The sequence below is a fragment of the Toxorhynchites rutilus genome, chromosome 3 (assembly GCF_029784135.1).
Source record: "Toxorhynchites rutilus septentrionalis strain SRP chromosome 3, ASM2978413v1, whole genome shotgun sequence".
Taxonomy (NCBI): domain Eukaryota; kingdom Metazoa; phylum Arthropoda; class Insecta; order Diptera; family Culicidae; genus Toxorhynchites; species Toxorhynchites rutilus.
The window spans coordinates 314,228,101-314,254,032 of record NC_073746.1 but is presented as its reverse complement, the minus strand read 5'-3'; the positions used below and the strand labels follow the sequence as shown (position 1 = coordinate 314,254,032).

At 40.7% G+C, this 25,932-nt stretch overlaps 3 protein-coding genes across 3 annotated transcripts; 2 read left to right on the top strand and 1 right to left on the bottom strand.

Annotated features, from left to right (window-relative positions):
- The first annotated feature begins 92 nt into the window (after positions 1–92).
- LOC129774447 (inactive histone-lysine N-methyltransferase 2E-like) lies at positions 93–1,001 on the top strand. The gene has a single exon (XM_055778186.1). The coding sequence runs from the start codon at positions 93–95 to the stop codon at positions 999–1,001; it is 909 nt and encodes a 302-aa protein (XP_055634161.1).
- Positions 1,002–1,117: 116 nt separating this feature from the next.
- On the top strand, positions 1,118–6,370 carry LOC129774446 (uncharacterized). The gene has a single exon (XM_055778184.1). The coding sequence runs from the start codon at positions 1,118–1,120 to the stop codon at positions 6,368–6,370; it is 5,253 nt and encodes a 1,750-aa protein (XP_055634159.1).
- A 752-nt stretch (positions 6,371–7,122) lies between these two features.
- Positions 7,123–10,519, bottom strand: LOC129779021 (uncharacterized). Its single transcript, XM_055786258.1, has 3 exons — positions 10,248–10,519; positions 9,335–10,187; positions 7,123–9,271 (listed from the first exon to the last, which is right to left on the bottom strand). Exons 1-3 carry the CDS (start codon positions 10,328–10,330, stop codon positions 8,462–8,464), a joined length of 1,746 nt encoding a protein of 581 aa, XP_055642233.1. The 5' UTR covers positions 10,331–10,519; the 3' UTR covers positions 7,123–8,461.
- Positions 10,520–25,932: the final 15,413 nt, after the last annotated feature.

Here is a 25,932-nt window from a genome sequence, read left to right as displayed (position 1 = left end):
CATTTTCCATCTCGAACAAAGGTGGATTCGCTCAGGAGAAATCCGAAATTTACTCTTCCAACAAAACTAAAAGATCTAACCGGATCCGAAAGATGCAAGATGACATCCAGAATAGCTGTCGTGCATGTGGTGAGGCCGACAATAGCCGGATGGTTGCTTGCGATAAGTGCGAAGCTTGGTGGCACTTCGACTGCGTAGGAGTTGGAGAAAGCATCTGCGAGAAGGATTTTATCTGTCAGGAGTGTGTCCCTGGAGAGAAAGAACCCGATGCCACAAAAAACGCACCTAAACCACCTAACGTCGCCGGCTCGGACGTCGGATCGTCTGCCAGCAGCACCCGAAACAGAACGAAGCTTCGCCTGATGAAACTACAGGAACAGAAGACAATAATGAAACGACAGTTGGAACTGGAACAAGCTGAGCAGCGGAGACGCCACGAAGCGGAAAGACTCCTGAAGGAAAACGAAGTGGAGAGGAAACAACTCGAAATCGATGAGCAGTTTTTGCTGGAAAAGTACCGCGCGTTAGAAGAGGAGTGCGACGACGAATGTAACGACCAAAAAAGCCGGAAATCAGTTCAGAGCAGCATCAGTAAAGTCAACCGATGGCAGGCACAACATCTAGGGGGTATAGTTAACTCTACCTTAACCACCCAAGAAACAGTTCCAGTTTCGGAGTCGACTACGACAGCTGTCGTCCAGGTTCCAACGCATTCCAAAGCACACCAGCCAGTGGCAAACGCTACAACCGTTACGAGTGTGTTCAAACCAACAATCCTCGAAACCGCCCCAATCGCGACAACATCGGCATCCAACAGTAGGAGCGCTGGTGTAGTAGCAGTGCAATCGAGCCACTCGAGAGTTCCAGTTTCCACATCGAGTTCATCCATACCGGTATTTCCGAAGAATACGATGCCGCGACCAACTCCTGCTATGAATGGTGCACCCAATCAAATCAGTCATCCTGGAATAGTACCACCCATCATTTGGGAGGATTACTGAATCGAACTTCTAAACAATATCCGTTAGGGTTTCCACAAATAAGCGATGAGAACATCAACTATAGAAGCCAGGTGAAAGGTATTATGTCAGGAGAACCACATTATTCGCGAGGCAATATGATGCCTGCACAGGAAATGTATCAAGGCAGTAACGATAATCCGTTAATAGGAGTAAATATCTCGCAAGGTAGTACGATGCCTGAACAGGAAGGGTATCTAGGTAGCAATAATAATCCAGCATACCTCCCATCCTACCACAGTTATCCTTATCCAATCGATCGAAGTTGTCCTTTACCTCCGGGGTTATCTGGGGCAAACCCGTCGCAACTGAATGTGCATTATCCTCCCGTAGTTCATCTACCGTCGTTAAACGAAATGGGGCCCACACCCCGACAGCTGGCTGCGCGTCAGGTGATGTTAAAGGAGCTTCCTACGTTCTCAGGGAACCCGGAAGAATGGCCTTTATTTATAAGTTCGTTCACCAATTCCACTAATGCCTGTGGATTCACGAATGCGGAGAACCTGATGCGATTGCATCGATGTCTACGAGGACCCGCTTTAGACGCTGTACGAAGTAGGCTTTTGATTCCGGATTCTGTTCCGCAAGTAATATCCACACTGCAGACTTTATATGGGAGGCCGGAAATATTAGTGTATGCTCTGTTGAAGAAGGTTCGCGAAGTTCCAGCACCAAAGCCCGATAAAATCGAGACGCTCATCGGATTCGGAATGGCGGTTCAGAATCTCTACGACCACCTTCATGTTAGTAATCAGGAGGCACATTTGAACAACCCTACGTTGCTTTATGAATTGGTGGAAAAGCTGCCGGCCAATCTTAAGTTGGACTGGGCAATGGTCAAACGTCAACAACCGGGAGCAGATCTTCGAACGTTCGCTGCGTACATGTCCACTATAGTATCTGCAGCTACGGAAGTTACTCTGATAGTGGACCAAAAGCCGAGTCAATCGAAGCACGATAGATCAAAGGAAAAGAATTTCTGTAACTCACATTCAGTGGAAGCTCACAGTCAACCCAAGCCCATGGGAAGTAGTCCTATGGGGAAGCAGTGCCTCGTGTGTCAAGATCCCTCGCACAAAGTAAAGGATTGTACTACATTTCAGAAGATGGATGTCGACAATCGATGGAAATTGGTACAGAAGTTATCGCTGTGTCGCAAGTGTTTATTTTCGCACGGCAAGCGCCCATGCAAATCTAAGGGAACTTGCGACGTAGAAGGTTGTGAGTACAGGCATCATCCGTTGTTGCATTCCACCGCGAAGAAGAACAGTCCAACAACGTCCAGCAACACTGCAGTGCAGAACCATCATCACTTCGGGCGAGGATCACTGTTTCGCATCATTCCCGTGACGCTGTACGGGCGAGAACGATCGATTACGACGTTCGCTTTTCTAGACGATGGATCGTCTATAACTCTGGTCGAAGATTCGTTAGTTGAATACCTAGGTATCGAAGGCAAAGTCGATAATCTGTGTCTAACTTGGACGGCTAATGTTACTCGCTCAGAGGAGCTGTCTAAACGGGTGAGTTTGGACATATCGGGTGTCGCACAGCAGAAGAAATTCACTATTGCTGAAGCACGAACGGTAAGGAACTTGGGATTACCCAAGCAGACCATGTGCTACGAGGAATTCGTGGAACTTTATCCACACCTCGCTGGGATACCGATCCAAGACTATGAGGATGCTGTTCCAAGAATTTTAATTGGAAATGATAATGCACATTTGAGTGTTACCTTGAAGATGCGTGAGAGGAGAATGGATGAGCCCATCGCCACCAAAACGCGACTGGGATGGTCAATCCATGGTCCAACGGCGACGGTGGAAAAGAAACGGTGCTTCAGTATGCACATGTGTCAGTGTGCCAGTAATGACGAAAGCTTGCACGAATTAGTGAAGCAGTATTTTTCGCTGGATAATATGGGGGTGTCTTTGAAACGAAACGTAGAGTCCGACGAAGATCAGCGAGCGAGGCGAATTTTGCAAAACACTACACAACGTGTTGGCTTTCGTTTTGAAATCGGCTTGCTGTGGAAGTACGATAACTTCGAATTTCCCGACAGCTATTTCATGGCTGTCCGAAGACTGGAATGTCTGGAGCGAAGGATGAAAGCGAATCCCGAACTCTGTGTTGGTGTGAATAAACAAATAGAAGAATATAAAAGAAAAGGATACATCGTGAAGGCAACTGAAGAAGACCTGATTACTGCGGATCCTCGAAAAGTTTGGTATTTGCCATTAGGTGTGGTCATCAACCTCAAAAAGCCAGGCAAAATCCGCATTTTCTGTGATGCGGCCGCGAAAGTGGACGGAGTGAGTCTAAATACGATGCTAATTAAAGGACCTGACTTACTAGTACCCTTGAAGTCGGTTCTGACCGGTTTCCGTGAACGGAGAGTAGCGGTTTGCGCGGATGTGAAGGAAATGTTTCACCAAATGGTAATGAGACGGGCAGACAGACAAGCACAACGAATCTTGTTGAGGCAGAATCCGAACCAGGAACCACAGGTTTACTTCATGAATGTGGCCACCTTTGGTTCTGCAAGTTCACCGTGTTCTGCACAATTTGTTAAGAACCTTAACGCTAGCGAATATGCGGACCAATACCCGGACGCGTCGGATGCCATAATACGGAAGCATTATGTTGACGATTATTTGGACAGCATGGACAGCGAAGAGGAAGCGATTAGAAGGGCGAAAGAGGTAACATTCGTCCATTCGAGAGGCGGGTTTATAATTCGTGGGTGGATGTCAAACTCAGAGAAGGTGTTACAAAAGCTGGGTGAGTCCACGAGCGCTGAAGTTAAGGAGTTATCCAAGGAGATCGGAAACTTCTCAGAACGAGTGTTAGGAGTATTATGGATGCCACGAGTTGATGCCTTCACGTACTCTGCCAACTTCGTTACAGTGCCTGAGTGGCCTACCAAAAGGGAGCTGCTCAAGACGGTGATGAGTCTATATGACCCTCTAGGATTTCTATCGCACTTTACCGTTCACGGAAAAATCCTCATACAGGATGTTTGGCGCAGTGATGTCGCATGGGACGATAAAATCCCATCTGAGCTCAAGCAGCGATGGGACCAATGGGTTGCTCTTTTCCCCTCTTTGGAAAAGGTGCGCGTGCCGCGTTGTTATTTTCCGGGGCAGTCGTCAACGAAATTAAAAAATATACAATTGCATATGTTCGTGGATGCCAGTATGGCCGCATTTGCTTGTGTTGCTTATCTGCGCGCTGAAGTAGCTGGACAAATACAATGTGCTTTGGTAACCGGGAAGGCGAAGGTAGCTCCACTCAAGTTAATGTCTGTGCCCCGATTGGAGCTCCAAGCTGCGGTGCTAGGGGCGCGACTGGTCGAGAGCATCTGCTCCACTCACACTCTGCCTATCACGAAGAGATTCATTTGGACCGACTCGAAGACAGTGTTGGGATGGATTAACTCCGATCAACGAAGATATCGCCAATTCGTGGCTTTCCGCATTGGGGAGATCCTTGAGAAAACAAAAGCCAACGAATGGCATTGGGTTCCCTCGGATTCGAATGCCTCTGATGATGCGACCAAGTGGAAAAGGGGACCGAATTTGTGCCCGGAAGGTCGCTGGTTCGGCGGACCTGATTTTTTACATTTGAGTGAGGAGTATTGGCCATCAATCCCAGAAGAGAAATATGACACAACTGAGGAACAGCAGTCCAGTATGGTAATGCATCATTATATCATCGATTCGGTGTTTGACTGGGAGCGGTTTTCAAATTGGAACCGTTTGTCTAGAACCGTTGGGTTCGTGGTTCGATATCTCGGAAATTTGAGGGCAATAGCACGGCGACTTCCTACAACGAAGGGCCCGCTGAGTCAAGAAGAGTTGGCAAAAGCGGAGGCGTGGATATTTCATTCAACCCAAAAAGAGATCTTCGCAAAGGAAGTGACCATGTTGTCTACAGTTGATACTACAGGAAAAAGTGTGAGACTAAATAGTGACAGCAAGCTCTTCAAACTTTCTCCGTTTCTTGATAACAACGGCGTTTTGCGTGTGGAAACCAGGATAAGTTTAGCAGCATTTGCATCATATGACACAAGAAATCCTATCATTCTTCCTCGGTATCATCGTGTAACCAAGTTGATCATCTTGTGGTATCATCAGAAGCTTCTACACGGTAATATGGAAACCGTAATTAATGAGTTACGACAGCGATTCCATGTATCCAACCTACGCACCGTCGTTCGAGGCGCAGTGAAGGAATGTCTGCATTGTAGAGTGTCCAAGGCAGTTCCTTCGGTACCCAGAATGAGTCCTCTACCAGCGGCCAGGCTAGGGGCATTTTTTCGACCGTTTACATTTGTCGGTCTGGACTACTTTGGCCCAATGACGGTCCGCGTAGGACGTAGCAATGTGAAACGTTGGGTAGCGTTATTTACATGTCTTTCGATCCGTGCTGTGCATCTAGAAGTCGTGCATTCATTGTCGACAGAATCGTGTAAGATGGCTGTTCGGCGGTTTGTGGCACGGCGTGGATCTCCGTCAGAAATTTACAGCGATAACGCGACAAACTTTCTAGGTGCCAGCAACGAACTTCGGAACGAGATCAGGTCCATCAACGGGAACATAGCTGAAACTTTCACGAATTCCAACACAAAGTGGTTATTCATTCCCCCGGCCTCCCCACACATGGGAGGCGCTTGGGAGAGAATGGTGCGAAGCGTAAAAGTTGCATTTTACGCTATCTCCACTACTAAGCTTCCCACGGAGGAGGTGTTTGGTACTGTTTTAGTGGAGGCCGAGAGCATAGTCAACTCCAGACCTTTGACCTTTGTACCTTTGGATGAAGAAAATCAAGAAGCACTAACACCTAACCATTTTTTGCTTATGAATTCAAATGGAGTTGTGCAGCCTTCGAAAACGATAGACGATCCGGATGCTGTATGCCGTAGTGATTGGGACTACTGTCGACGCATGGTGGATTTATTTTGGCGACGATGGATACGCGAATATTTGCCCATAATATCCCGAAGGACTAAATGGTTTGGGGAGGTAAAACCGGTAAAGCAAGAAGATTTAGTAATCATCATTGACGATAGAAAGCGGAATGGATGGATGCGCGGACGAGTGCTGCAAGTACAGATGGGCCAAGATGGACGTGTACGCCAAGCGTGGGTACAAACATCGACCGGAGTGTTGCGAAGACCGGTAGCGAAACTCGCGGTACTAGATCTTGGTTCTGGTAAAACTGGTCCTGGGAGCGCTGACCAGTGTTACGTCCCGGGGAATGTTGCGACGGTTACGAGCACATACGTTAGACCCCTCGTTGCCACAGTTGACCCCAACGATACCGTTGCTGGCGAGATAGATAGGATCTGATCGGCCATCATTCATAAACCAAATTGAACACAAGGTACACCAGTTTCCAGTTTCTATTATATTTATGCACAATTGTTGAAGTTTATAGTTTCGTAACAATTTCTTGAAGTCGTTCTAGGAACATCTACGATTACACATTTGTTGGATAGGAGAAAAATTGGAGGTTAAACTAGATCATTTTCCATCTCGAACAAAGGTGGATTCGCTCAGGAGAAATCCGAAATTTACTCTTCCAACAGTCATCGTTGAGCGTATCGCACGTGTTGGTACAAATGGGACGTGTGTCACTTTTTTAACACTTTCGGTCTGACACACCGACGCGAGTATAGGAGTAACTTTTTTGGACAAGCGCCTTTTTCATATTCTAGAATATTGTTGAATGAAATGTATAAATTATTGTTAGTGGCGTGGAATAATTATTAAATATAATGCATAAGATCATTACCGGACTATTCTTATTTGATTTCAGTCCTTTTTGAAAGTGGATTGAGCGGATCCATATATTAACTATTCGTCGTTAGATTCACGTTCAAAAGCAAAATATAAATGTTTGACTTTCGTATAGTTATTCGCTAAATATAATGGTCATACATATACTCACTTGTGACAGAATTTCACTTGTGGAAGAATTGTAAACAGTAAACTATAAACCAATCGGTAGCTTCTGGTAATTTTTAGCAGTTACAGTTTCGGGATATTTTTTTATAATGGACAATATCGACAAGAAAACAAGAAAAAGAAAAGGAAGTTCCTAAAAATCTTTTTATATCATCTTTTTCTGCATCATTTAAAAAATTGCATTAATTCTAAGTTTACCAAGACAAAGAATATTAGAAAATGCGTATTTTATATTCCAGAACCTTTATCAGCTGGTAATTATCTAGAAGGTCGTTATTCATTCTTCTCTTCAATAAAAGACCCGGAAAACACGCAACAACTGCATGAAATGTAAAAAAATATTTTTGTTTCGAGCATGCAGTTATGCTATGTTCTGATTCTTACTCCAATGAAACCACAATCGATTAATACGTTTTTATGTTATTTTATAGTTCTTTATACTTCCATGAAATATATTCAGTTGCTTACTTTTAATTAATAACAGTGAAAAATTCGAATTTCGTTATTTGTATTGGAGTATCAAAAATTACTCTATTTTGAGGTGGCTGAATTAGATGACTATTAAAGCATAAAAAAGACGAAGAAAACATATGTTTTGGAGTTTTTTCATTCAAACATACCCTCTTCTTCAAACAAATTCCCAGTAAAGCCTGAAAAATACACAATGGCAACATTACAGAGCAGTTAAATTCGGTCTGTGACACCGTGCGCGAGTATACGTGTTATGATTTCGCACGCGAGTACAGGAGAGTTAAAAAGCAGAATTTTGCGAACAATCGACGCCATATTCAATGGAAGATTTGTTGTGAGGGGCATTCGAATGTGATTTGAAATGTTATGAAAATTGACATTGATTTCGCATGACAAAAACATTGATAATTTCATCAAAATATATTTCAAACCTGTTGTCGCACTCAATGCGAAACTTCCATTGGAATCCTTTTGTTTATCCTATTTCCCCTATTTCATTGTCAACGCGAATCAAACAATTTATTGAAATTCCCCTCGATTTTATTTGACGTTTTACATACCGGACCAGTTATAACCTGTATGCATGCATGATGTTAGCGCGAAAATCGCACTTGAACAAAAAAATATTTTACGAAGACTTAGGCAATTTTCGTTGGTACGCGGATGGCTGTTGAACCTACCAATTAGCGGTCTGAACTCCTCCTTTTATGCGTACTGAGCATTCAGATCATCGATGACGATTTTGATGTGTTTGTCTACGAGAATTCTTTATCGTCGGTTGGTGCTACCTAGAAGAGGGTACGATCAGATTTACCTTCGATTGAGGACACCGAAAATACATCTCCTTCATCGGTGTATCGTGGTTTGGACAAAATCAATTGAGAAGAGATTAAAGTAAGGAAGGACAGAAAGCTTCTTCTATGCAGTGCCAAAGAAAACAGTTTTGAAAGATTTATTCTAGAAATCTGGTTCAATAATATATAATATACATTGCACATCAGCCTAATCATTTTGATGTAACGTTTCATAAATTCTCCATGACTTTATTGACTCCGTCATATCGCCGCACTGTCTGCTCCATTCGGAATAACGGTGGTGGAACAAAACCCCGTCAAACATAGGGCAACGGCCAAAAAAGTTGTCTCCGTTGAGTCCTACCAGATCGTAGCTGCTGGAGAAATGCTTATAGATTTTCTGATACATAAACACCACTCGGAAGGCTCGCGAATCCAATCGGTTTGGGTATGGAACGTTATCAATGTCATAGGTTGAATATTCTACATCGTATGCCACCTGTAGGAAAAGGTCCGCTTCGAACAGTTGGAGAACACGGTTCTCCATCAGATAGTACAGCGTGAGCACTGTTGGACGAAATATTACAGGCACCGGTTGGAAACTTCGATGGTCAAGCTTGTCGGAAGCAATCCAACAGAACAGTTTCAACTTGATGTCTTCCAGATCAGCGGACATGGTTGGGTCTCTAAGTATATATAATGGTACACTACGGTCAGGAAAATACACCGAGAGTTTGTGGAAGTCATGTGGGGTGTTGTGGAACAGCTTCACAACCAAACTGCATCTGGAGAATTTCTGTTGTTCCTTCAAATGGTAGAGGACGATTCCTGCCTTTCGTAATATGACTGGAACTACTAGTATTGGATACTGTGAACCAAATTCGTTCGTGCGCATATCAGTGAAATTGGTAGTTATGTTGTAAGGGTGGCCGGTATAGATCTGGTACGAAAATGTGTCCTCCTGTTTTAACAGCAAATCAAGAAAATCATCGCCGGTTGGATTTAGTTGCGGATGATTCTGGAATCAAAAGTTTCTATAACTGAAGAAAACAGAACGGAAAGTTACAAAAGAAAAACCCACCTTTTCCAAAGTGTAAAAGTTCAAGCTTTCGCGAAATCGCTGCATCAATTTCTTATTCGAAGCTCGCCCAAAAACTTCCCTCAATATATTCCATAACTCGTGTTCTGTTCGGCGCTCCGAATGCTGCTGAACGAAACGTGCCAGGTTATAGAATTTTTCTCTGTGACGACCCAATCGCCTATGAAAGTGATGAACTTCATCATATTGTATAACATCATTTCCAGCTAGCGTCGCAAACAAAGGCATTTGATTGAATTTGAGACCCAAATGTCTCACAAGTGCCAACCGGTTATACTCCATGGTGGATAACGTTTCAAAATTTATACTTTTCGACGACCAGTAGCGCCAAAATCCCTTGTATATCATGAAATCAGTGTCATTCGAAAGTAGCGCCAGTGCTTGAACACGGCTAGCATAGGAAGCCAATTCCTGGTCACATTCTTTCGCGATCGATGTGATGAAGATTCCATGTTTTCGCGCTACCTGTCTCAAAGGATAATTTGTTTGAGCAGGGATATTTCTGCCGTAAAGTTTTATCAATGATTTCAAATCCAAACCTTTGTCTACAGAATCGATTATTTCTATTAATTGATTGTACTTATCACCCTGACGCTTCAGCCAGGTATCGTATTTCATATCCTGAACCGGCCCGTCGTAGAAAAATACCAACTTTGCACCAAGATTTGTAAGTTTGGAAAAGAAGCTTTCCAACAAAGCAGTTATTTTATTAAAACGTCCACCACAAAGCAAACCTTCTGGGTCTGAATGCGAAAGTGGATGATAGAGCGACATCAAATCAACAACGATGATCGGCGCTGGAGGATTTGGTACAGCAGCGCTGTCGAAGTACTTCCTGTGACGAGGACATGATTTTCATCAGAATGGAAATATATATTCGATAGGCATTATTTACCGAATCTCATCTGCGATGTTCACTTCTGTGTGTCCATTAGGGACTTGTGAGTAGATAAATGTTTCCAAATGCCGAATGCCCATGATTCAGTATTTTTTCACACGAATGAAACTGGTACTGGTTTTGTATAAATAAAAGAACTTCCAACACTAGGTATCCGTATCTAATCAGATTAAATCGAAATCAATGAAAAATCTTGAAAAAACTAAGCCAACCACTTTAACTAGTTATTCACGATTGTTTATATTTCGTTTTTATTTTTCAGATCAAGTGAAGGCCAAGATGAATAGAAAGTATTATGGCGCGTTTAGATTTGGGTGGCATGGCTGCCAGGTGATTTTTTCAGATATCTTTTCATTCGCGTTGGCGGCATTGAGCTTCGTTTAATTGGTTTAATTGTTTGGGGCAGTGTTGTAAACGGTCGACATTTCTTTCAACCATCACATACTGCTCTTGCGCGAGAGTCACGGCTCAATATGTATTGCGAATGTGATCAAGAATGCATTGCTCGGTTCCAACAGTCACCTCAGAAATAAACGCACAGCCGCAAACCCGACCATCAATTGAACGTTCATATATTCTCTCTTTCTGTCGAACGTGCCCAGAAGAGCAGTGAAAATATGCTATTTCCATTCTACCATTCGTCATAACCATCCTTTAATTTCGGCTAATATGACTGTAGTATTTATGTCATTTGACATTAAAACTGCAGTGGTATGCATTCTTTTTCTCTCTTTATTCTGCATTCAAGCGTAGCTGCACGCATCCATCCACCTTCTCACTCACACATCCATACACGATGGATGATATTTAGACGGATTGCTTAGATCAAAGCAACCGAAAAACTCTCCCCTATCAAGTGCGAATGTGTTGAATGAACGTTTTAATCGGTGAGCGTTCCCCGTGAACACTGTTGTTTAGTTACGGGACGATGGATAGCTAATGAATAAAACGGAAAAAACCAAATGTCATACGACATTTTTAGTTCGGTGGTACTTTGACACAACCACACAACCCATACGTTTCCATAAATACGTTTCCATGTCCACATACCACGTGGACAGAAAAAGCATGATTTTGGACACCCCCCTCCCCCTCCGTGGACAAGCGTGGACATTCCTTATACCCTTCCACGTGGACATTCCTCCGGTTTTGAGGAAAAAATCAAAAAATTCTATTTTTTCGCTCAAATTTCATTTCCAGTTTGTTTCTATTTTCTATTCCATATTTTTATTGATAAAAATTATAGCCTTACCAATGGTAACGATTTGTCTTGAAATCTTCGATTTTTTTCAACATTGTCCGGGAGCTCATTATTTTCTTCCGAATTCTATTTAGGTAATATCCATATCCATTTTAAAATATCGATTGTGAACTTATTCTCGAGTATTTTTATTAAAGCTGGCTGGCTGTATGAGTTTTCAAAAAATCAGACAATGAAATCAAGCACATTGTTTAAAAACAGAATTTTCTCGTCTAAACATCAATGACTTTCGCTTTCACAGGTTTGGTAGTGTCTGATGGCTCTAATGAACATAGTGAAAACAAAACATCTGCAGTATCATCATGATCGAAGATTCCGTTGACCTACAACTCTTAATTGTTAATTAATGCTAAATATTGTCCTGAAAAATTCGAGCCGATTCTAAGGAAAAAACCAAAAGCATATTTTTGTAGACATACATCTTTTCGATCATAGATGCACCGTTTTTTCCTGAATATTTCAGCCTCCTTCATGGAACTTGAGAATTTCATCCTCTCAGAACTTATGCTATGCAGTAAGTTGAAGTTCTTACAAGAATCTTAACTGTAAATAACCTGAAGATGCAATATCTGTAAGGCGGGTGAAGTTTTAGAAGTGCCCTAGAAGCGTTCTGGATCGTTGATTTAATACGTTCAGCTGCTAGCAGTACTTGTTGGAATTCATCGAAACTAGTTGCTTGGTAGAAGCTCATGATACAGATTTTCTTCCAGTCCTATCATACCCAGCCATAACGTTCTTCAAGCGAAAACCTGCTTCGGGGTTCCATTCACTTGCTAAGATTTTTTTTAACTCAACATTCTTGTGAACGATTTGCCCTTTACTTCGCTATAAATATGTTTTTTCGTCGCAGTATGAGGTAAGTCCCTTCAAGTGTTTTTCAGTAAAATAAACCTTTATTCCGGAATCTGGTCGGATTTGAAATTAGCACAGTGTTGCGTTCTTTAAGAGGGAATTCTAGTCTAGAAACTTGAAAAAAAAATCATTTTTTTTCTTCATATTTCTCTAATTTAGACATTTGAGAATATACCATAGAAGAGACTTTTCGAAAATCTCATTATTTACCAAGTTATAGCCATTTTAGTGATGCGATATCTTATCTAGTACGGCCATAAGAATTAATTTCAAACGCGTTTTTCTCGAAACATGTTTTTTCAAACTGGCTTACACGATATCTCAAGTTCTACTTATCCTATCTATGTTTATATGAATACAATCTGTATGCATCTCTCTATCGCATGAACCTATAAAAAATCATAATTTCGTAACTTTACTATTTGAAAAAAAAACAAGAAACTTGAAAACAATGTTTTAAACAGCATTTTTTTCTTCAAATTTCCGCCATTTTATCAAAAAACACGTCTTTGACTTGTCCGAGGCTCATGCGATAGCGGCATCTTTACTGATTCAGAATCTGTTCAATTTGTTTGTTTCAGATAATCAGAAGGGCTGGAATCGTGTACGCCATGGCACAACTCTTTTTTTTAACTTTCCCACTTGATCGGCTTATAATTATGGATATATTTTTTTCCGTTAAATTTTTGTTTTATTGTTGAAAGATAGATAAACAAATAGTGATATAATGGATGGTGAACATTTTCTTTGTTTTACTTTTTCGGGGCTCGAAGAAACGACCGAAATTCGTGTCTCTATGCGCCTTCGAGTCAAATCCTATCGGATTGTGCAAATGTTGCAACCTTGAAATGCAGAATACAAAGGTTTATTTCGTTCGGATTGCGATATGTCAAATCCGATCGGGTTCCGTAATATGTAGTCCATGCATTGTTGCATGTTTGCATGTTTTTCGTGACGTTTCGTTTCTCATGAACGGTGATTTTCGACATCTGTCATCTGCAAATCTACTAATTCATGTGCATCAAAGATAATTTTTTTCTTTTAATTATCAGTAGCTGCATGAACTTTTCAGACAACTCAAAAGAAGCGTATTACAAAAATTGCCAGACATCAATGAAGAACAACATCATTGCAAGGAATAGATCTCCAGAGATACTGCCCGTACTCTTATGGAAGAATTTGCTGTTCGTTTCAATGTTCAGAAATCTTTGAGAGTTCTCGAAAAAAAAAATCCATTTTTTCATCAAAAGCAAAAGCTGAATTCAGCCCGCACTTAAGTCGTTATTTTTAATACTACAAAAAATCCAACATTCTTTGTGTTATTGGGTGTCTTTATCCTGACGGATTTAATGGCCCTCTATTACCGATTGGAATAAATTGATGGATCCTAGTTCATGTGCGTTACCTTCAGAATATACATTTCAGGAAAGAGGTTCAGCCATATGAAAAAATATGGATGTTTGACCGAGCAGCACTCTCAGGCAGTTCAGTCTTTTTATTGATGAATACTGAGTAATCAGGGCGGGCGTGAAGTTTAAAAGATCGTGTAAATACAAAACAGATCTCATTTAATTTTGACTATTAACATGAATGTTTTACTTTAAAAAAATACTTAACGTGTCCACGTGGACATTATCAAAACCACCTCTCCCCTCACCGTGGACAAGCGTGGACATTTTCGTAACCACTACCCCCCTTTGTCCACGTGGACATTTTTTCCTTTTTTAATTAAAATAATTAAGGAAATAACTGGATTGCGCCTAACTCAGTACATGTTTCATTTAATTTAGTAATACTTGTGAGTAAACAATTTTTTTTTTTTTTTTCATTATCGGCGAAGATATGCAGTCTATCTAGTTTGCTAACACGGAAACTCGTAATGTACAGTTGACCAGGTGAGAAACAATCCGCTACTGAATATAAACTACAAAACTTCAAAGGTTAATCTTGAGCTTTACTAATTGAGGGGCTTAGAATGCAAGAGGTGTAAGTGACTTGATCGATTTCTTTTCATCAAACTTTTTCTTCAGTTAATAACTCAACTGCAAAAACGTTCCAATTTGAGTTTGCTATAGAATCCGATAGATGAGGCTCTGACCTGTCTTCTACATTGTCAAATACAGCTGGGAATGTATTTGCAACTAAGTTATGATCAAAAGAGAGAGTCGATGTAGAGAAACCGATTAAATCACTTACACCACTTTCATTCTAAGCCCCTCAATTGTGATTGCAAACGCCAATCGAATAAAATTAAATTGATTTAAAATCATTTCAAAATACAATTTTAGTTTAGGATTTTTTTTCATATAGTTCAGTGTTGATATCACATAGAATACATAGATACAATTATGTTAATTTAAGTTCACAGCTTTATTTCAGAAGTGGACTTATTCCTTCTGGAAATCCGCTAACATCTTCGACAGTAAAAATGCAATTAACCAGATTGATTCGCTTCCATTCGATTCATATGAAATTCCAATACAATATTTTTCACAGAGATATTCGTGATCGGATGAAAAATTATCCTTTCATTTTGGATTATGAATATTTCATCACAACGATCGCACAGCAAATCAATGGGCAGTTGTGAAATGTTGTACAAAATGCATCGTTCGAAACAGACAGAGTTATGTGCGATTCACATAGAACGTTACGGAAAAGAACGTCTACGTTCCATTATCGTTTCCGTTACGTTAACGCTTGCACCAACACCGTCAAGTCAGATGTCAAACGAATGATTTATTTAATGTTATCCATGGTGTCGCCCCTAGAATAATTTTAAATTGAAATGCCCTCTTTCGAATCGGCATGCCTGGAGTCAGTTCTAAGTTTAGAAAAAATCAATGAAAATCATTGAATTTTATTATTTAAATGTTTAAACTCCGTAGTCCCGACCCTTATTCAACAATAATAGACATTGTTTCTCAGCTAGTCGCGAATGACTTTGACTACGAAATTTGGAACTAAGAGATACATTGGCATAAAAAACACAACCAAAATCAAAACAAACCCCGAGAACGTATGCTGACGGGTCGTTACGTTGCCGGTGTATGTGAATGTTTTCATGAGAATTGCATGGTAGAACAACTGACGTAACGTGGCGTGACGGGACGTGACCGTGACGTGGATGTTGTATGTGAATAGCACTTTACATCGTTCCAAAACCCTCTTAGAATTTTCGATGTTGCATTCTGGCCCTTTATTTGTTTTTGTTGAGTGCAGATCTTTGCCCACTCTGGAATATGATCAATCACAGCAAATGCCGATTCACCTTCACTCTGAATTTCCGATTCACCTTTAGTCGGTAGCGCAATACGATATCTTTTCCGCCATAGTTCGGAAAATTTTCAGAGGGTATTGAAAGCGTATTAAAATATTTTATTATTTTCAAATCCTTATCGACCATTCTGCAATTCATTCATCCTTTGCGGTCGCATGTCTACTCTCAGCCATCACAGCAAGGAATCATACTAAATACTTTATCCAATCACATGCAATGATTTACACTTCTTTTGTAGGAATTTTAATGTCTAGCGAATTTGATCACGAGTTAATACGCTGCTTCTATGGATAATAGATAACGGTACTCGGTGTAAACAAAAGGTAATTAGCGGGGAGAGATGAGAGGATCTCTTTCATAGGAAATTATGACTAGTGGTGCATGAATCATCTTACGCCAATGTAAATATTAAATCCTGGGAATTGACGAAATTCCAATAGTATGAAAAATTGTAATTTTTCGAAAAAAGTAATACAAGAAAATGATTTTACACGAAATTCTGCATGAATAACAACAGACATTTTTGTTCTAAGATCTATAGAAAATAATATTTGATGAAAAACCCATATGCGTAATATCCCGAAAGGGAAAGATGTCGCAAAAATGTCGTTCGTTTCGTTCAAAATTGGACTCGAGCCGGCGTTGCAAGAAAAGGCGCTACTTGCGTCTACCTGGCTGGACGGATTAGTGTTCAGGGAGTTTCTGGACCAATCAAAAAACTCTTTTCGGCCGACAAACAATTCTGGAGGCAACCACCAGACTCCGATTTAACGTATTGTACATCAGTTGTTGACGCTTCATCGATCATCGATTATCAGCTTCCGATTTCGATTTCTACCCGTCATCTTACCATTCTGGGACGCATCGAAATTAACACCCCTCCTCTCCCTGCCACAGTCGAGCCGTTCCAGTCATCGAGCAGCAGTCGTCCCGGACCTGTGTGCAGGATCGGAGGAGGGGTCTTCCAAACCCCAATTCAAGGCAAGTACGATGTCGCTAAGAACTGTTTCGTTCCTGATTTATCCGTCGATTCCAGCGCCGCACCACTCCCACCTCAGGAACTCGACTCGATTCAGCTATTTGGACCTGGCAATAGCGTTTTTCGTTGTGATCGTAACGCAAATAACAGCGACAAGATTTCTTTCGGTGGTGTGCTAGTTGCTGTATCACAACGCTATACCAGCTATCGAGTGAACGTTGAACGCGGTGCAACGTTAGAACAAGTCTGTGTTTTAGTGAAATTACCCGGCTTTAAGCTTTTCGTATGTGCTGTGTACATCCCACCCGATCGAAGCCGCGATGTTGACGTGATTTACGCTCACACTGCCTCTGCCAAGGAGTTGTATGACATGACAAGTATTGAGGACAAAGTTCTCATTTGTGGTGACTATAACCAGCCTCTGCTTCAATGGGAGACCAGTAATAACAGGGTTGTCCTTTCCGAAGAATCGTCGTTGAGTGCTGCAAGCTCTGCCCTCGTTGATGGAATGGAGTTCGTCAATCTTATTCAACGAAATTCAGTCCGGAATTCACGCGGTCGTACTCTAGATTTGGTGTTTTGTAGCGATGAACATGACTTCAAAGTAGATGAATCTGCCGTGTAATTGTTGCCGATCGATCCTCCCCATCCGCCTCTGGTCGTTTCACTTGCCGTGCCTCATACTTGCCCATATTACATACCTCGAGATGTGAATGATGGAGTAAGGCAGCTTGATTATAAGAAAATTGATTATGCCTCCCTACTGCAATATCTGCTCAGTCAGAACTGGATCGATGTTACCGAATGTGCAGATGTTGACCTGATGGCTGTCCGTTTCTGTAAAATAATTCGACTTTGGCTGGAATCACATGTCCCTCCCAAGCGACGTCCTATTTCTCCAGCTTGGAGTACCCCTCAGCTCAGACAGCTAAAACGTGATTGTAACTCAGCACAGCGAAAATTGCGTCGTCATAAAACGCCTGACACTAAGCGTGATTTCAAGCGCGCTAGTGCTACTTATTGTAGGCTAAATAGTGCTTTGTATAAATCTCACGTACTCAGAGTTCAGCGGAATTTGCGGAGCCACCCTCGAAGCTTCTGGGAATTTATCAACAGCAAAAGGAAAAACTCGAGCATTCCGTCCAACGTGATTCTTGATGGGAAAGAGTCAGTATCCCCTGACGATGCGTGTGAAATGTTTGCGACACATTTTGCGTCAGTCTTCGAACAAAGAACAACTTGTGATGTTGATGCGACATCTGCTGCAACTGATACTCCGGCTGACTTCTTGGATCTGTCCACATTCACAGTAACTCCAGCAATGGTGCATTCAGCAACGAGAAAACTGAAGAGCTCGCTTACTCCTGGTCCGGATGGAATCCCGGCGGTGGTGTTCTGTCGGTGTTCAGCTGCTTTAGCTGAGCCTGTTGCAGCCATTTTCAATGCATCTTTTGAGCAAGGTAAATTCCCAACATTATGGAAGGAGTCATTTATGTTTCCTGTCTTCAAGGCGGGGGACAAGCGGGATGTAAGAAACTATCGTGGTATCACCAGTCTTTCGGCGGCGTCCAAGTTGTTCGAGATTATTTTGAGTGAAGTAGTCTTGAATCGCTCGAAACGGTACATATCAACTGACCAGCATGGATTTATTCCTGGGCGATCGGTAACTACCAACCTTTTATACTTCACTAGTACTTGCATCAACGCTCTGGAGGAAAGAGTGCAAGTGGACGTAATATATACGGATCTGAAAGCTGCATTCGATAAGATCGACCACAAAATCCTGCTCTGCAAACTTTCGCGACTTGGAGTATCCGAGCATCTAATAACGTGGTTGAAATCGTACTTGACGGGAAGAACTCTTCGGGTGCGACTTGGCTCGTGTATCTCTTCCGCGTTCAGTAGCACTTCCGGCGTACCGCAGGGAAGCAACCTGGGACCACTTCTGTTCACATTGTTCTTCAACGATGTGGCAGCTCTGCTGGGAGTCAGATGCAAACTGATTTATGCTGATGTCCTTAAACTGTATGCTGTTGTTTACTCGATTGAGGATTGCCATCGTCTTCAGACTTTGCTGTATACTTTCGTTGACTGGTGCCATCGCAATAAACTCAATATCAGCGTTCCAAAATGTGCGGTGATGACGTTTCACCGCTCTATGAACCCAATCCTCTACGATTACTCTGTTGAAAATGTTACGCTGCGCAGAGTAGATCGTGTAACAGACCTTGGTGTTCTATTGGACCCGAAGTTGGATTTCAATCTTCACTACTCTTCTATCATCTGTAGAGCAAATCGACAACTGGGATTTATATCCAAAATAGCTCGTGACTTTAAAGACCCGCAATGTCTGAAAGCGCTGTATTGCTCGTTAGTGCGACCTATCCTCGAGAATGCATCTATCGTCTGGTCTCCATATGATTTAATTTGGAACATCGGATCGAGTGTGTCCAAAAAAGGTTCGTGAGAATCGCATTGCGCAACCTACCGTGGCGTGAACCGTTCAATTTGCCACCCTATTCATATCGATGCATGTTACTAGCCTTGGACACGCTGGAAGACAGAAGGAAACTGCACCGGCAGGTATTCGTAGCGAAATTCCTGAACGGTGAAGTGGACTGCCCTCAGTTACTTGCACAACTTGACTTCCATGTTCCCCGAAGGACTTTGCGGCAATCATCCCTGCTACAGCCAAGTTTCCATCGAACTCTATACGGATATCATGAACCGATGACAGCGATGATTCGTGAATTTTCTTTGGTGGAATCTGCGTTTGAGTTTGGAGAATCGTCAAACCGATTTAGGAATAGATTGAGGAGAGCATGACTGTTTTTATCTGTGTTTTTATGTAGAGTTTCATGTATGTAAACTAGTCTAAGTTTTTATTCATTAACACAAACAGAATGTCGGATGAATTATACAATATACAATACAATACAATACAATACAATCATGAAAACTCAACCATTATGAAATTGTTTAATTTTCATAGTTTTTGGTTATGAACGTCTATGCATAGCCCGTAACTATGAGAGTCATAGGATCATATGAAATAGCTCGGCTGTTCACAGTTTACGTGAGTCATTTTCAGAATATGGATTTCAGTGAAGAAGTTTTTATTGAATTTAGAATGTATCGGTGATTATATTTGAAAAGAAATATTTATTCTTCGTGTCCACGTGGACATAGTCTATAGTCCCTCCTCCCTCTCCGTGGATAAGCGTGGACATTTCGATACCCCCTATCCCCCCTAAAGTTGTCCACGTGGTATGTGGACAGCCCCATTGATGGAATTCATTTGAATTGCATGATCTTGGCACGATTGAAAAGGAATATTTTCTGCTATTTATAGTGTCCACTTATTCTATCTTCGACTGTAGTGGTGACATGGATTCCAGCATGAAACTTCTCCTGTTTGATTGTGTTTGTGTGCGGATCGTTTTGCCTTATGGCGGGTTTACATTAGGGAGATCTATAGCTATAGATGGATTTATTCACGTGAAAATAGGTGTAAACGGGTGAGAATAAATATGACATACTTATTCGAGGTATATATAACTTGAATGAATTCAGCATATGTAAACGCTTGTGAATTTCTCACTGGTGAGAAATTACTAAGGTTGGATGCAGTTCTACTTCAGGTGACTAAATTCACCGAAAATATGAATATATTCATTATAGAAGTTCACGCTAGTGTAAACGGTTGATGCGATTTCACTTGTCTAAACCCACCCTTACGCATGAGCTTCTACATTTTTCTTCCCCCGGTGTCAAGACGCGTCCACATTACGCCAATTGGCCTTGGCCGCCCGGTAAAGCCGGCTAAATGTGGACGTACCGCCCGGGCTTGCCGACGTGCCGAAAACCGACTCGAATCAAACCGAACCCAACCCGAAACAAGTGGGTCCGGTTCGAGAAAGTCGAACCAAAACAAAACAAAGTAAATTAGCGTTGACGACATTGTGCTTCGTGTGTTCGTGACGGCTTCGTTCATTCGATGGGACTTCGGCTTCGTGCACCCGATGGGGCGTCCACATTACATAACGAACCGAATATGCCGCCTGGTACAGACCGATCGGCATCATTCGGCATAATGTGGACGCGCCTAGTGATCCCCGATTTTTGAAACTAATCGTTCATCAGCTAACCGAATACTTTTCATCAGTTTGTTATTCGATACGATTAATCGCCCCAAATAATCGATTAATCGATTAATCGTCACACTGAGAGAAATAATTTGTTAGACTAATTTTCTCATTTGCGAGAAAGCATTGTGGAATCAAAAAAGTGTTCATTCTGCCTGAAAATCAATTACAGTAGAACCCCGATTATCCGCGGAATAGTCGGGCTAGATCACCGCGTATAACAAAAATCGCGGATAACGCAATAAAGGGCTAAAAGTGAGGTGCAAGCAGGGAAAAAAGATATTTTAGCATGAAAACCATGTTTTATCAATACAGAAAATATTGAACTATCCATCTGTATGGTCGTGTACATCAGTGATCAGATAATTTGAAAGCCATGACCAAAACAAAAGAGCATGAGTCTACCACTCACTGACAAATTTCGGGAAGGTTTATAGATTTACTAAGGAACTCGTAGTCGCGGATCATCCGCTCGCGGAAAATCGAGGTTCTACTGTATTATCTCTTACTCTTACCTAAACTTGTAAACAAAGCTCAATTCGCGTTGACGGCATTGGGCTTCATTTACCAGTTTAGGGGAGCGTCAAAGATAATGATTGATTTTCAGGATAAACTACAGCGGCCTTACGTTTTTTCCTCTGGGTTTGTATCGATTAATCGACGTAAATTATTCGTTCGCTTCGATTATTGGTTGCGCAGTATTCGTTCGATTAATAATCTATTTCTGTAGGAAGTATTCGATTAATCGATTAATCGAACGATTATCGGTGATCACTAGACGCGCCTTCAAACACTTGTTTTTACGTTGGCTGAGGAGCGACAAAGGCAGGGTTCATATAGTTGTGAATTAGTTTGTGATTTTGACTGAGATGAACACAGGCGAGACCTGGAACAGTTTATCAATGTTAATGTTGACGACAGTTTTTTTTTTGTGATGATTTAACGAAACAGATCGTGAAGTTCAACAGTACCTACATTAGATTAGCGTGTTCGATTATTGCTTTGTTTTTTTGGTACTTTCGTATTAGCGTCACCGGAGCCGAAATATAATAGATAGCATTTTTATTGTTCGCACTGGCATTCAAATATTATTTGTATTGTTGTATGCAGTGTTTTGTCATTTTCTAGTGCTACGAAAATGCGTATTTAGGATTTGGGGTATTTAAGGTTAAACGCCACCAAGGCGCAATTTTCATTATGAATTGTTTTTTCTTAATTAAATTTATTCTGAGGTCAACGTAATGGGAACGTAGTTACCATCAATCGAGGATAAGGAACAGAGGCGGCCCTAAGCCACCGAGATGACGCAATCCGAGTCGGCCGCCGACCCGCCGTCGGAAGCGGCGGCCTTTCGCAAACAAACCTGTGTTCCATCGATTGCCCGGTTAGTTTGAAACATAGGAGACGATCCTTTAGTTAGGTCCGACCGAGCGTTAGCGAGTGATATGTGAAAGCGAAGACAAGAATAATGTTCCGTTTTTATTTGAAACTGCTGCTGTTATGCTAGTGGTAATATACTAAGGGAAACACGGTGACGGTGACTACCACAAGCGTAGTGTTATATTACTGCAGTGGTATTATCACCAGGACTGGAGCCATCGTAGCTGTGTTGCGATCCGATAAATGATCCAGAATGTTCTACAGCTACCTTTACTTTATTTTTCATTCTTCATCTATCGATCTTGTAATTTATTTAATATTATAATATAATATTATTATAATTTATAATATTTATCATTAAAAAATATAATTCATTTAAAAATTCTTAAATTCTCAAACAATTAAATCATTCGATTCATAAATTCGTTAATTCCCTAGTCATCTAATTCCTTGATTCTTTGAATCATTAATTCTTCAATCCTTTAATTCTTCAATTGTTTACTTCATAAATTCTCGAATTCTATAATTCGAATAATCTAATTCTATTCTTTGAATCATTAATTCTTCAATACTTTAATTCTTCAATTGTTCACTTCATAAATTCTCGAATTCTATAATTGCTTCCATTCCCCTATAATAGAGAAGTCCTCTCGGTTACCGTCTCAGGTTTCGTTTCCAACAGTTACTTTTTCGCCATCGCGATTGAATTATGATGAACAGTACGAGCGATAAATAAAACAATATATAGCCGGTTCAATTAGTTTTAAAAGTTTTCCTTCTCGGGTTACTTAAAGATAATCTCTGCCGAGTGTTGTGACACATGAGTTTTTCGGATTTTCGTTCCGTCGAGTGGTTGTTAGTTCGCGTTTATATAATTACATCACTTACCTCGGTGAATCCAGATTCTTACCTCCCCCCCACTAACAACTATTCCTTCCATGATAAACGCTAGAGAACCAGGCTATAAAGTCGACATTCCTTCCCTTACTCTGATGACCGTAAGGACGTGGCCGGCGTCGTTATTGACTATTTAAAGCTCGAATCACCGAAACTTGCACAATGAGAATGATTTGCTAATCCCAGGTGTCATTCAGTGTGTTCTTTGTGCAATTTCGCTGGTTCAGGTCAATCACGGAGAGCAACTGCGAATTGTACAGTCTACCCAAACTCAAGCTCCATGTCAGCAATCGCTCTTCTATTTTCTATTCTATTCTCTTCTATATATTCTATTATATTCTATTCTCTTCTATTATATATGACGCCTTTTAGAGACAATATGTATGCAGACCGCTTGAAGTTCTCCAGAATTTGAAGCAAAAGTCGCATTGTTGTTGAATTCATTTTATACGCTTGTGGATTTTTTGCTTGGAACAGTTTCAAAAAACAAACGAATGACCCCGGTACAAAAGTTCTAAAATAAAAAGAAATAAGATCTCTCAAAAAGCTAGGTATGCTATAATACTGAAATGTCTTATTTGTCATATTTCGTAATGTCTTCAAAATCAGCAATTCCAAATGAAATCGTCCTAAAAATGCAGATTTTGAAAACTTGTATTTTTGATTCCAATGAGAGTGTGAGTGATTCGCTTATAATTTCCAGTGTACATTTTTTTTCATATTCAACCATCAATACTCTATAACTAAGATACTATTTCGGTACGACTCATAGTTTTTGAGATATAAATTATCAAAGATTTCTCTTACTCAAATCGATACACCCTATTCAAAAGTTACGCTTGAGTCAAAAATTTCCCAATTGCTGTAGAAAACTCATATTTCCTATAATCCAAACGGAATACACACTTTCATTCGAATCAAAAATACTCATGTTTTGTCATTTGTCGATTTCATTTGGAATTACTCAAATGTCTTCACAGTAAGTCAAAGGCAGGTGTACCGCACGATTAACGCTATCTCACTCTACCTACCGTCATCGCCTATCTCACTATCACTGCTGAAAAAGTTCATCATCGAAATCACGAAATCATGGTGGTAAATTAGTAATTCGCGTTGACAGAGAAATAGTGTCGACGTCTGGTGGCGACTTCGAATTAGGGCCATAATTTGGGTTCCAAACTTGTTAGTGTAATCCCTATCAGATTAGAAGACACGAAGTCGGGTTTCAAATTTTAAAATTTGAATGATCATTTTTACATCATGTTATTCAATTACTTGAAATACTCATTTCTGACCTTCATTCAACCATACACCTGACCATCATGGCTATACAATTCCAACATTGTTACTGATTTTTTTCATTGTAATATAATGTTGTCTTCATAAACTATTTTCCTATGAGACTTTTTCACCACCTGAAAACAAAAATGTTTTTCATTTGAATAGAATATTAATTTGATATGGACAAGCTAACTTTCATTCTTAATTTTAATTTTGAGAACGTGTTCATTCCGACTGAAAATCAGCTATTCTTTGACGCTCCTCTAAACTAGGAAACGAAGCTCAATGCGTCAACGCGGATCGCTGTTTTAAAGAAAACAAATACTTTTGACGTTTGAGATGTTGGGATCAAAAACATGGCGACGTGCCTTATGGGCACCTTACACGATCAAAATGATTGAAAAAGTGTCTTCAATATCGTGACAGCTAGGCTTCCGACATCCGATCTAACCTCAATCAATATTTTGCCACCTTACACGGTCAATATCGCCCTCAACCCGAGACAACGAAAGTATCCGCGATGGCTAGTGGTGACATTCGAGTTTGGGATCCAAACTATTCTCCATCAGATTAGAAGGCTAAAAGGCAATTTTCAATTGGTAAAATTTGAATGAAAATATCTACTTGGTATTTTTTAATTAGATGAAGCGCGTAGTCCTAACCCTAACCTAACCTATTTCCTCTGAATTTTCGGATATTCCTACTAAAATTTATTGTTATAATATAACGTCAATATCAGACACAATTTTCGTATGGGATTGTCTCACCAGTTGCAGAAAAAAAGTGATTTGCATTCACATAGAATACTAATTTGATTCGGAAAAGTTAATTCTCATTCATAATTTACACTTTAAAACTCGTTTTTCCTTTTCAAAAACACGTCATAATACTCGCTTCACAGATACAGACTGTTCCTTTCAGTTTCAGAGATGCCAGATTATTTTAGTTCGCGAAAATATATGCAAGTTATATTATCTGCAAGCAAATGATTTTATTCCACAAATAAGAATATGACAGTAGAACCCCGATTATCCGCGAGCGGGTGATCCGCCGTGCGGATTATTCGTGACTGCGAGTTCCATAGTTATTCAATAGGCCTTTCCGGAATTGGTTGGTGAGTGGTAATGATTTGTTTATTGATAAAATATAGTTTTTATGTTGAAACATCTTTTTTCGTGTTTGCATTTCTTTTTTGGTCCTTTAATGGGTCATCCGCGATTTTCGTTATTCGCGGTGAGTTTACCCGACTATTCCGCGGATAATCGGAATTCAACTGTAACTTGAATTAACACGTGATGTTTTTTCACCTGTGATTTCCCAGATCTTCTCATTCTCCAAATTTTATAGCGGAGTGTGAAGAAACATACAACTTAGACTAAAGTGGGTGCCCCGCTCGCTAGCGCAAAGAATGACCAAGTTCAACGTTAAAAAAATCCTAAGACGTTGTTAATTTTCCTTCACTCTCTCACCATCACATTGTCAGTTTACTTTGAGGTTTTGATTTGTATAGTGAAAAGTACCGTATTTTGCTATTTAAAGAACAGTAATTTACATTAAATGCAACATTTTTCTAATTGGACAGACCTGTAATGCGACACGTTTAATTG

Coding starts and splice junctions, on each gene's coding strand:
- LOC129774447 (XM_055778186.1), top strand. CDS start 93: ATGCAAGATGACATCCAGAATAGCTGTCGTGCATGTGGTGAGGCCGAC.
- LOC129774446 (XM_055778184.1), top strand. CDS start 1,118: ATGATGCCTGCACAGGAAATGTATCAAGGCAGTAACGATAATCCGTTA.
- LOC129779021 (XM_055786258.1), bottom strand. CDS start 10,330: ATGGGCATTCGGCATTTGGAAACATTTATCTACTCACAAGTCCCTAAT. Junction 10,188..10,247: donor AACATCGCAGATGAGATTCG/GTAAATAATGCC, acceptor TCCTCGTCACAG/GAAGTACTTCGACAGCGCTG. Junction 9,272..9,334: donor ACTTTTACACTTTGGAAAAG/GTGGGTTTTTCT, acceptor TTTTGATTCCAG/AATCATCCGCAACTAAATCC.